Genomic DNA, 12,820 nt, shown 5'->3' with positions numbered 1-12,820 from the left:
TTTTTGTTGTTGTTATTATTATTTGTATTATTATTATAACAGTTTCACTATGAAAAATAAGGAAACATTTATAAGACAAAAATATGGAAATATGCTAAAATAAAGCATTGAAGTGCAAAGAAAATGAAAATACATGATCGGTGCATGGAAAAGCCTTGTGGAAAAAAACTGCATTTAAAAAGGGAGGATGTAATGTTTCAATGGTAAGAAGAAATAAACTTTTTTGTGTGGCCTCTGCATAACCTGCCTAGAACTCACGGTGGTCCTGGCAAGACCCTGAGAAATTAATGTCTTTTAGAGGTGTGAAATGTCGCATGAGAAAAAGGAAATTCTCATTCTACATTGTGGGCATAATCCTCTGATTCTATGTTCACTTTTCACAAAAAGTAAAATAGACGCTGCAGGTAACAACACAACACAGCTAATACTCTTTAACATACTGTTTGGCAGTATGGATAAAACTGACCAGGTAATAATGTGAGTGACACAACAAAGCTATAAGAAACAAGACAGACACAGTGGACATAATGCACCACAACCTCAGCACTACATCAACTTCACATGTAACTCCCATGACAGGGGTAATAGCTGTCATTATGGATTTACAGGCTGGCTTTCAACAGCAATCTTTCATAATAAAGCAGACTGGCGTTCATTGGTAAAATGTGGCATTCCACTGTAATTGTTTATTTAAATTTATTTAAAAGATGGTGGGCATATACTGCTTCTTTACAGTAAACAAGACCAGCAGCTGTCTAGTGAATAAATAAGTTTGATGTCAATGATCATAGTAACCTTCCACTATACCTGGCAGAAGTTGTTGAAATAGAGTTTCATTACATCGCTGAATATGCGACGTAATAATGAATGTGTATCACAGTGCTGTGGAATTTGGTAATACGTGCAATAATTGGCAGCATGTTTCAAATACAACTGTAAAACATGCTTAGCATAATTCCAATTAGAACATCGGTGCCTCTAGTCCCAGGGGAGTCATAGGTCTCTTAGAGGTTGAGTAGGTTCACTGTTCTTGTAATATAATTACCACCCCCAACCCCCATACGTCTCCCTCAAGCCTGACAATGCAATTATTCATCAGCTGAAGTGTGGCAGTGCCAGAATTCCTTAGGCTAAACCCACAATCTCTTAGGCCTTTTCTAATGGGGAGGGGGGGAGGGGTGTGGGGGATTGAGATGGTGAGAAAAGTTGGTATAAGAGGTGCATGTTCTTGTGGTGGGGGGGAGGGGTGCTCACAAACAGCCATGGGATTATGAGGCTGACTGAGAGAGATTGGCTCGATTTCAACTTTTCTGTGATGGACACTGGTGGAATGCATGCTCCATGCAGGTGATAAGGCACATGCCGGAGAGGACCAAAGAGGCAGCTGCTCTTGGCCTGACACACAGCTGAAGTGCTGAGAGATCTAGATGAGTTAGCAAAACTTCCCCACCCCGGCTGTGCCGCATGGATACTATACGCTAATGACTAAGAGACTGGCAAAATACTTACAGCTCTACTTTGAGGATGCAAAGGCAAGTTGGCAAACATGTGGGCAAATACTTGCTCAACACATGGGTGTGTGGTACATCAAGGTCGTGTTTCAGTTTATGGACTGAAAATAGAAACTGAAATAGAAACTTTGGTGGAAATTTCCTTGCACAAATGTCCTTTTGCATCCTCAAAACAGAGTCCCTACAGGAAAGCTGGCACCTCTGTTTAACTATACATTCAATGAACTACAATGCTCTGTTTAACATAGGCAGATTATTTTCCCATCTATATTACAGTTGAAAATTCAGCCCATTTAGTAACCTGAACACAGTACATATTCTGTACAGTTAGAACCACATGAGAAGCATAAGTCCTGCCATTGGGCTTGTTATACAAGAATACTTAACATCATACTGTAAGTTGGGAGCCCAGGCTTTGCTTATTTAGGCTGACTTCAGGAAACACTGCTGTTGTTCCAGAGCCCTGAGGGACAGCATTACAAAGCACAATGCTTTTGGTTCCACTTCACATCACTTTTTCTTTCTCTCTGACTTCATCAACCACTAATAACCCCTATAATCTAAACACTTTCCCCCCCAGGATCTCCGTTGGAAAATCATCTCTCTACATTGTTCAAATAAAGAAAGTTTAACTAAAATTTAAAAAATTAGAATGTCATAACAAAAGTGATTTCTTTGCTTTCACTTCTTGAGGTGTACGGAAGGTCGTTCGGGCAGCATTCCACCACTGCACAGGCTTATGGTTCCATCTTGCAGGCTTTATCAAAAAAGTGGTAGAGAGTTAAATAAGAAAAATAACCAGTCTCTGTTTCCTGGTCAGGCTAGAGGCCTAATCAGTAACGAGACAAAATCTGGAGTTAACAAAAATTTCTTCATGATCAGCGTCACACTACAAAAGAAAACTGATTGATTGATAACCTGACTGAACCCTTCGTGATTGGCTGAAAAGATTCCTCAGTCCTTGCTCAGCGGCCCTTATTAAGTCAGTGGTTGACTGGCGGAGATGCCCTGCTGTCCATCACCGGGAGACTGATTATCCGCGTGGCTGGGAGAGATTATCTCTGCTGTTTGCGGAGGCACGTCGGTGACAGCTGCAGCGGAGGGCGGAATGCCTGTGGACGAGCAGGCTAATGGACGAGCGGCTAACGAGCGGGAGCAGAGGTGGTCTGTCGCCGCTGACTGGGGGAGAGGAGGGTTCGAGGGTCCCCACTCAGGATATGCCCCGAGGACTTCCGCCAAGGCCTGCTTCCAATTTGGGTGGACGTGACTGGTCTGGCATGAGCAGAACAGGGGCCTGCTGTAGACCTGGAACGGGGACGTGTGGAGGAAGGTCTCGGAGCTGAGTAATGCTGAGGGACGGTGTGATGAACCCCATAAAACTGTCACAGCATGGTCCTGAGGCCCACGCTACTATTCAGTTTGAGGGTAAGGGGGAGTCCAGAAGCAAGCAGGGAGCCAGCAGAGGTAGTACAGAGGGAGCTGAGCAGCAAGTGAGACATATTTTATGGAGGAATAAGAGTGCGATCAAATGGTCAATAAAATGTTCATGTGTCTGGTATGTGCACAATAAAGTAATATGTTTATTTCCAGAATTTGTGCAATGACAGAGGACAAGATTAAATTGAAAGAATGACACACAGCCTCCATGCATTATTGCCTTTCAAATTCCAAAAAATATTCATTTGAAGACGGGAATGAGTTTCATAGAAATTAAACAACAGCGTTGATCCTAAAACTATTTAGTTTGTCTGCGAATGCTAAACACTGACAGATGTTGGCAAACACACTACTTCCCCTGCAAACATCAGTGATAACAATCTGAATTTTCAACCTACAAATGACTGTGAAAAAAGGCTGACTAAACTTTGAGGAGTGACTCGGTCAGAAACAGTAAAGAATAATGTCCCAAAATGCAACATATCCCTCTCATAGGACTAAATTCACTGTATTCTTGATTTTAATGGTTTGTTGTGTTGTATTGTAGTGACTGGAAAGCACTTTGGCGTAACTCCTGTTGTTTTCAAATGTGCTATATAAATAAAAGTGACTTGACTTGACTTGACTTGAATGTTAAGCTTATGTATGAAACTCACAGTGGAAATGTATAGACCAACTAAACTATTTTCATGGCAGGAAAAAACATAGTCATTGTTTATAAGTAATGCTCCCAGAACTGCATTTCATTATCGCAATGATTTCCAGAAGTTAAAACCGTAAATGCTTCTCAGTTCGCTCTCTCAAAACGTCTTCGCCATCTGGCTGTCACAGAAGGCTTTTTTTTTTGGCAGGTTCTTCTTTGTGTCAGAATATTCTTCTGAGTTTCCAAAGATAACCCTAGGATTCCTGGCCTAGGGAGTCACTCAAGGCTGTGTTATTTTGAGAGATGACAATGAGATTGATCCTGTCTCAGATGTGACCCCTGACCACTGCTTGGCTGAGAGATGCGGAAGCAACCTGAATGAGCTGCATAAACAATGCAGGAATGCAGCTGTAAAACATTATAAGCAGAAAATGTTTTTTGCTAGATGTTGTTTCCCAAATTTTTTTTTTTTTAAACAGAAAAATGAAAACAGAAAACTTCTGGTTTCAATGTTTTCTTAGAAATGTGTCTGTGTCACAAACAAAGCTCTTTTGGACTTGAAACAAAAGATAATCATAGTATGTGTGATGTCATGACAATAACCTAATAACCAAATCATTAAAGTTTACACTGTAAAACAATTTCACAATTGTCATGTAACCATAGAAGACTGTAATGTGTGCTTAACAAAAATCAATTTAGTGAGAAGATACTATGGTATAATGGCAACACAGGGACATGAATAAGATGCAAAGCACATACCAGATGAACCCCAGCACTGCCAGAACACTACAGTCACACATCTTCTTTTTTGCCATCACTGTCACCTCTGAAAAGCAAGTTCTACCATACGTCCATAATGATGTGCCGTGGCAATAAATTCAGGTTAAAGCCAGCACCTTGAGACTCAAACAAAGGCTTCTTTCAAGCCTACTTGGAACAATGTTGCAGTGGACAGTACTCCCAGCATGCACCTCTGGAGGGCAGGTAACCACTCATTAGGGCCTCATTTCCTGGCCTCTGGGCGGGGCTCCTGCAAGGCCTGCAAGCATGTGAGTAGCACAGAGTCTGCCGCCCCGTGGCCTCGAGCAGTGTCTGCCTTCCTCTTAAAAGGCTGACTTGATTAATACTTAACTTTTACCATTACTGCTGGCTGCTCTGTCCTCAGGCTCTTTTACTTTCAAATGAATGGAAGGAACTGGGTCAGCTCTTAGCTTCAGCAGAGTGCAGGGCTGACAATGTGGGGCAGACACCCTAATGATGGATGTGCGATATGGAAATGCCCAAATATGCTCCGAAATCTGAATGTTTACGAATGAGACACAGTGCAGAAAATATTTTGACACTTACTGAATTCAAAGCAGGAAGTTAAAAATATTAATGTTGTAAAGCACTTGTCTCTGAGTTTTGTAATGCACTTGTTGTAAGTCGCTCTGGATAAGAGCGTCTGCTAAGAACCTATAATGTAATGTAAAGTTATATCGCTATAGGGATTGCTCAAACATGTGGACTTGATTTCTTGGCAGTTGAGATTGTCAGCATGCTAACTGTCAAAACAGTCCCTGTGTACAAAGCATGCTGGCCCTCTGTGTTATTGCCAAGCAGAGGGGCGGTGTCACATTTACGACCGCAGCGGACGGACCTCCGGGTGCATGCAACAGAGTAACCGCAGATGCAAATGTTCCTTAATGCTCTCGCTGCGGTTTGGACCGAACTCCTTTCATCGTTGGAATGTCGGTACGAGTGGCGCTAACACAAGCCCAGCGCTACCATTCCTCCATGCTTTACAGCACAATGTGTCACCTCCCCCATCCCCTCACAATGTGACTCTGTCTTACACCCCCCAGCCTCCACCCCAGACTGCACATTCAAGCACATTTACGGAACACCGGGGACAGCAGGGTTCCCTCTAATGTAGAGCTGTTCATCAGCCCCTCTCCTCCCCCCCCAGGACCCCGGTCTGAGGTGCTGCCAGTGTGTGCTGAGCTCTGATCGAGTGGTCAGTGCTCCCCTTAACATCACCCCCCACCCCCCTTCCCACCCCGCCCGTCTGGGCCCAAAGCATGGCTTGAGCTCAGCTGCGCCACTGACTAAACAGACTGAGGCGTGCCAGCGGAGCCGCGTTAGCAGCCGCTCAGGAAATGTTTCAGCAGAATACGGCCGCCCCCAGGGATGGCAGGGCCGAGCCCGAGAGAGAGAGAGGGAGGGAGGGAGGGAGAGAGAGAGAGAGAGAGAGAGAGAGAGAGAGAGAGAGAGAGAGAGAGAGAGAGAGAGAGAGAGAGAGAGAGAGAGCGCTCCAGAGCTTCTCAGCCACCAAAATTACAATGGCTTCCTCTGGGCCCGGCGCTCTAATTCAAACAATATGCCAGGGCTCCAGCCGATAAAAGAGCCGCCATCCCCCGGGACTCTGCTGCTCTCTCCTCCGCTAACCTACTTAAAGCACACACGCACGGAACCCAAACTTACAACTGGGCCGCTCACCGGAGGGGACGGGACCGCAGCGCTCGACTTGACCATAAAACACGCCGCGTGTCAGTCAGCACAGTAGTTCCGTTACTCAGACCATGTTTTGGCTCTGCTTTACATTAACAGCATTACAGTGCAGTGCTCGGAAAAAGGGATATTTAAAAAGAGCAAAAGATCAGATCAAGTTAGCAAGAACAAAATGTGGAAGTTGGCCTTTCTTTGTTTTATAACACGTTGCACTGCATTAAGTGTTAATTCATTCTCCAGACCAATTTTTTAAAAATCAGCAGAACCTTCAAATAACCACTCTTTGGGAAACTGCTGTCTAGACATCCATTATGCTGTGTAATAGATTTTAATTTGACTGTTAAAACTTCTGTATTGAATAAGTGCCAACCAATGGTGCTGACTACAGTCTTTTGAAAAGGCTTTCCATTGCTTTGCATTTACCACCTGGAAAGTGACTACATCCCTGCAAACCGCATGATCATACTAGACAGAGCAGTGGCCATCAGTGAAAGAGCAGTGATGAACAGACGAGGCCATACAACATGTTTCTTTGCTACACGATTTTTCTCCTATTCCACATTAAATCGTACATTTGCAGACTGCAGCATATGGTTTACCATGATCATGCAGATTACAAATATACAGCTCTGCACACATGATACATACCCAGGTCAGACCCAAGGGAATAAGCAGCACCAGCATTGGGCTGCACTGGTCACCTGGGTACTACCAGCAGGTTACTTTTGCGTCCATGGTAGTAATGAAAAAGGGGGCTTTATTCTGCAGGTCTCTAATGCCTTGGCCTGAATACGTCCATACGGTGAGCCAACGCAGATTCAATTAGGCTATTTCCAGAGCTTGGGCCAATATGGCTGCCAATCAACAAGCCTTTGGATTAAAGCCTACACTTACTGTTACATCTCACTTGCCTTTTTTTCTCCAATAGCAACTCTAAGGGTGCGTTCCAACCGCATATTTTTTCACCTCCTTGCTTTTTTTTCTTGCCTCATTTCCTAGTATGGAAGGCCAAAAGGGTAAAAAAAATACATGAAATTGACGTCTGGAATCATGCGTTGTCAACGTCAGTGCATTCCAGTCGCTTAATTTATTTGTCCTTTGTCTCTGAGATCCTTGACTGACCCAAGGTGCGCCATCTTTGAGGACATTCCAACTCGTTAAGTGCTTCTTGAAGGACCTAGGAGTGAGGAGCTAGGAGACTCCTGAAGAATTCTTGAGTAAGGGAGCACAAGTGCATCCTTTGCGGAAGTATTCTGTCAGAACGTGTGACGTGTAATGATCGACCTGTGGATCCACCTCTCCCAGTCTTCCACATCTGTAATTGACGTGGCTTCAAACTCATCCTTGAAAGAGCAAGGACATTTCAATTGTCTCATACACATTTCCTCGATTCCTTTGTCCCTGTGTCTTTTCCTTTCTTCCTTTCCTAGCGTCCTCCATTGGGTGGAGCTATGAGCAAGAAAAGGAAGCAAGGAGATAAAATAAGCGAATGTAATGAGACAACGTGTGATTCCAGATGTCAATTTCATGTCGTTTTGACCAGTTTGGCCTTCCATACCAAGAAAGGAAAGAAGGAAAGGAGAAAAAAATAAGTGGCTAGAATGCACCCTAAGGTAGGGTGTACATTATACGATTTGCAGGCTTCCAATTGTTTTTTTCTGATTGGGACCAAATCGTAAGAAAAACGTTAGGTCGTAACGTTGCAACTTGCAAAGTATGAGATACCATTCTGAACTGATCCAAGTGTCTAAAAAATCATATCAATATCACAGTTGGCTTGAATTCGTCAGATGTGAGAGGTCATGCGAGGCGATTCTGTGTTTCAATTCACGTTGGCCAATCAGGAGGTGGCTCCACGTATGACATTTTGCCTGCTGTGCTTTGCCGACTGTAATGCCATCTGATCTGGTCGTGAGCTTGTATAGTCTATGCTATCATTCGACCTGCTGTCACAATCTGAACCTCGTTAAGCATGAGAGGGCATTGAATCTCCTAACGTCATAACCCATGAGAAAATCAGAGAAAAAGACTCACGTGTTTGATTCTCTACGTACTAGTCTCAAGTTTATGACATCACAGTCAAAATGCAGGCAATATACCGTCATCCAATCACAACAGGATTGAAAAGCAAGTGGCAAAATTATTCAGTCTACTCTCAAGATTCATTCTCAGATAACTAAGTAAGTAGGGTGATGCTATAAAATCACTTTAGGTTGTTCTGCCTCTTTCAATACTGCAATATGATGTAAAAGAAAAGTTTCTAAACAGTACTATTTGAACAGCGTTTAAATTTCAGTACTACAAAATATTTACATCAAAGTAGAAGATAAAACATACAAAATGAACAATAGAAAATGACAAAGGAAATATTTTTAAAGAGTGTGTTTAAAACTGTATGACACACTCCAAAATTAGAGGACATTTTAATATTCCCAGCATGTCATTAAAGACACGAAACCCATAATTACATTGTACTGCGACACACTCCCATTTTCACGGGTTTTCTCTGGAATTTCCAGCTAATGGCATCATCATCGACTTTATTCACAGTCATTTCAGGACCTTTGTAATCTGACAAATCAGGCAGAGAAGACACATGTGTAGAAAAAACACAGAGGCTTTGAACAGGCGCAGGGTTTAAAAGCTCTCTCTCAACACCTCCCATCCCATTCCAAGAGCTTTATTTCACCACTTAAACACAGGGTACCAAGCGTACCTTTGGAGCTGAGAGATGAAATGAGGGCTAAATGACAGATAGGAGAAAAGCACCCTTGAACCTTTAAACTAATTGCCTTCCTTAAAGCTGACCTGATATGGCTGATGTGGAAAAGCAGCACAACACTGGCCCAGCTTTGCCATCTGTTACAGACTGCAGAGACTGCAGGACAGAACAAGCTTCCGTATATGGCCTTGTAGTACTCTTTGAACTGTTTTCTAGTAATTGCTATCGAATCAACAATAAGCACCATTCCTAATGCAAACAGTGCCTAATACAGCTGTCCGGCTGGATGCTGGATGCTGCTACCCTGCTCACATGATGGGGAAAATGGCGGAACAGTTTTATTTTTTACTGTCGGAAGTGCTGTCATGGCAATCAGCGGATGGAGGGCTGTGGGAGAGCAGGGCCATCCTGTGAGCTCATTTCCTGAAGAGAGAGAGAGCGATGGCAGCTCCCATCAATCTCCCGTCGGATGACCTCAGAGCGCTTCCTCCTGACCCAGCACTGAGCACTGACCTATTTCATCACGACCAATAAAAAACAGCCATGTAAAAATATACAAGGAGAATCGTGTTTACAGGGAATCACGGCCTGCGTACGTACGGTATGTTTACACAGGGAGCCTTTGCTTTGAGTCATTGCGCTGGTCCGAAGGGTTCATCCCAAACCCTTTGAAGTCATCTGAAACTGCTGCCTGCTCTCTCACAGCCACTCCCCCTCCTCACCCCCACCCTGTTCCCTGCAGCTCCCCTTCCTCTCCCAGGACAGTGTGCATTCCCCTGGCTGTAGACCTTCTTTAGATTTGCATAATGTGGCAGGCAAAGGCTCCACATACTAGTGCAGCACAAGCGCTGCCATTGACTATAAGCCATTCCGGGTTCTCCGGACAGAGACACGTTTCCTGCACATTATTCTCATACACCCGGTCCCCAATACCCCACACATTTCCTCTTTGTGTTTACCATTTCAGATTACAAAGTAAATAATATGTAGTTTTGACTTCTGATTCAAAGCCAGCCAAATCAAACAAACAGACTTCCTTATCACTGTGTGGGATGGGAAATGGAGAAAATGTGTCCACAGTTTTCAGAACTTGAACAGCATTTTAAAGCAGATCCTTAATAACAGGACCATGCTTCAATGAAAAGATATCATAAAAGGACAGAGCTGTGTTAAACACATCTTGTCCATTTTGCTAATGTAAATACGATATTGTCTTGTTCATAAGATGTTTGATACTATGTGAATATGATGCGTTCACTATGAATAAAAACTGTACAAACGGACATCATTTTGCACAGGCTTATATCTGTATACAAGATGCATACTTCACTTCAACTAGTCATTTCCAAGGAACTGCACGCAAGGCCTTTATTTAAATGATATCATTCAAAAATGCTTAAAGAATGTTACATGCTGACTTTAGCATAATATTAGTAACAACCACATCTGGAAAACTGGTTCTGAACTCCTTTGAAGGACAGGCTTGCTCTCGTTGGAACCTCTTCTTTTTTCGTTTTTGTGTGTGTGTGTGTGTGTGTGTGTGTGTGCAAATCTCTCGGTTATTTACAGTGGAGGATGGTTTGAAAGGATAGCCAGTGATTCCAAAGACATTCCAAAGAGCTCAGAAGACAAGGTGGAAAATCTCTTTGACACATGGTGTTTGGAAACAAGCTGTACGTCAGGTCTAGGTTCAGTGCGAGAAGTATGAAAAAGTAGTGTGTCTTCTTTTTAACAAGCTCTCCCCGGGCGTCCCAAGAGAGCGCGCCCACGGCGTTTCTCTCTGTTTACGCGCTGCTAATGCTGACCAAGCGTTTACTCCGACGCCTCTTGTTCTCACTTCTGCCTCAGTACACAACACCGGCAGGGGTTTTGGTTTAGGTTAATATGGATTAAGGTGTGTGCTTTTCCCTCTCTCTTCGCACCTCCTAATTACACATTCACCATCTGCCTTATCTGCGGTTTGCTGAATAACAGGCTTCAAAGAGAACTTAAACAAAACTTAAAACTTTTAATATGCGACCAGAAACATGAGAACTATACCTGTGATTTTAAAATGTTCTCCTGTACGTTTGGGATGCCCCGTATGTATTTTTATGAAGGTTTGCAGCATTGTAACTCAATGTCACTCCATGGTCAAGTAAAAACGTTGTATGGGACGCCGCGACGAGCATAGCCCATTCTTTTTAATTGAGGAGAGTAGTGTGAGTTTGTCTCAACCGGCTTACAAGATGATACTGTTTTAACTGCTCTTTTAAACTTAGAATCCATCTGAAATACAACATGTTTGCCTGAATGTAGTCAATATCTCGGTATATGCACCATATCCCTTCGTAATATATGCCTTTTAATTTATATTACTCCGCGGGTATTAACCACATCCTATCTGTATTTCAATACACTTTACTGTACATTGGAGACAAAGCGCAGGCAGGAGTTCCCCAAATGCAAAAAAACCTCATGCTCTACGTTGAGGTCGAGCGGAATGATAATGACAGTGAAAGAACAGCGGAACATCTGGGGAAAACAATGCTTTGATACCACTACAAGGTGCGAGATGGTCCTGTCCGAAACCATTAAGCCTGAACAAACCAAGATATCTCACGTTCTGACAAGTAAGTGCGATTCTGTTTCAACGCCTGTTCATTCATTTTAATTAGCACATCTGGAACCATTCTTATTGGTAGTAAATGTAAATAAAAACACGATGGTTACAACTGTTTAACATATATTCTCACTTCACAGCAGCCCAGGCCATATACATGGCACCGAATCACGTATTCATGTATATCCCAGAGACAACACAATATCATCGCAAGCAATTCACAAAATGATTGATTTTAGAAATAACACGATCCAGGAAACCTCCGAGACATTAATCCAAATGCAGCACAACACACACACGCACATACACGAGGAAACACGTTGCGTTAAGCAAACGAAACTAATCATTTCGTTTAGTGTAACACTTTAATTGCTGCATGCGATTCACATTTCATTTAAATGCTTCTGGTTAGACGCTGAAATCACTTATCCACAATATCAAGAAAACACTCCTGCATAGGTTTGTAAAAAATAACGTAGGCTATCTCTTACCTGGGTCATGGAAAGGGATCAGGGCAAAGTTATACAAAGGCTTCTTTGGTCTGCTGAGAGACGTCTCCAATATTTTCGATGCTCCTTCAATGACTTGCACCAAATCATCGTACATGGAGCCAGTTACATCAAAGACAAACGCTAAGGTAGAAGCTCCTTCGGGGATATCTTCCTTTGTCCCTTCGGTCGTCGTGTCCTGGGCAGTGGACAAAACCACAAGGAGCAATATCTGCTGAACAAACCGAGGAAAAGGTCCAAAGACCATGTTTAGTCCGCAGCATACACTACTTTTTCTTCCTTTCAAAAGATTTACGTATTTCTCAGTCAAACCTCAAAAAGTGTTGTGGTAATAGGAAAGACATTTGGTGCAAAAGATGTGAAGCGATTAAGAGAGAAAGTTCAATCTTTAGTTTTTTTATTTCGCCTGTCACCAGGGGGAAATTCTCCGTTTGTGCCAAAGATGCTCTCCGTGTTTCTTAGAGGTGCTATTGTTCAGTGCGCGTGACCTCTCGGCTGAAGGGACCAAGAAGTGCCCGAGCACAATCACAGTTTGAAGTAACTGTCGACTCACGGGCGCTTGTCCGAGATTAGTAACCCCACACTCAGTCCGGACGCTGAAGAAAGCAAAACGATTCCTTATACAGAACAGCTGTTCTCTGATTGGACCAGGGCTTTTGGTTACAAGGAGTCTGTGTGCATTAAAATACGTTGTCCTCTCAGCATATTGCACTATCAAATTGTTGCCTCTGTCTTTGAGTTGGGAACAAAAAGTGTTGGCTACACGTTTGGGACTGAATGCGCTTGTTTGACACGAGTCGACATAAAATATCAGTTAAACAAGGGACAATAATAAATGAATGGTACCTATTACTATATGATAGTTTAAGTCCCGCACCAGTGTAACCTGAATAATCAGCCTTT

At 43.0% G+C, this 12,820-nt stretch overlaps 1 protein-coding gene across 2 annotated transcripts in view; it reads right to left on the bottom strand.

Annotated features, from left to right (window-relative positions):
• Window positions 1-12,580, bottom strand: part of hmcn1 (hemicentin 1) — a 92,923-nt gene extending 80,343 nt beyond the window's left edge. For both annotated transcript variants that reach the window (XM_064332124.1, XM_064332126.1), the window contains exon 1: window positions 11,900-12,580. In XM_064332124.1, the coding sequence (XP_064188194.1) occupies window positions 11,900-12,164 (265 nt within the window). In that variant the 5' untranslated portion in view covers window positions 12,165-12,580. The remainder of the gene's footprint in view (window positions 1-11,899) is intronic.
• Window positions 12,581-12,820: the final 240 nt, after the last annotated feature.

This window comes from Anguilla rostrata, chromosome 4, assembly GCF_018555375.3.
Source record: "Anguilla rostrata isolate EN2019 chromosome 4, ASM1855537v3, whole genome shotgun sequence".
In the NCBI taxonomy this organism is placed as follows: domain Eukaryota; kingdom Metazoa; phylum Chordata; class Actinopteri; order Anguilliformes; family Anguillidae; genus Anguilla; species Anguilla rostrata.
The sequence above is the reverse complement of the archived record's forward strand: the minus strand, read 5'-3'. Positions and strand labels throughout refer to the sequence as shown.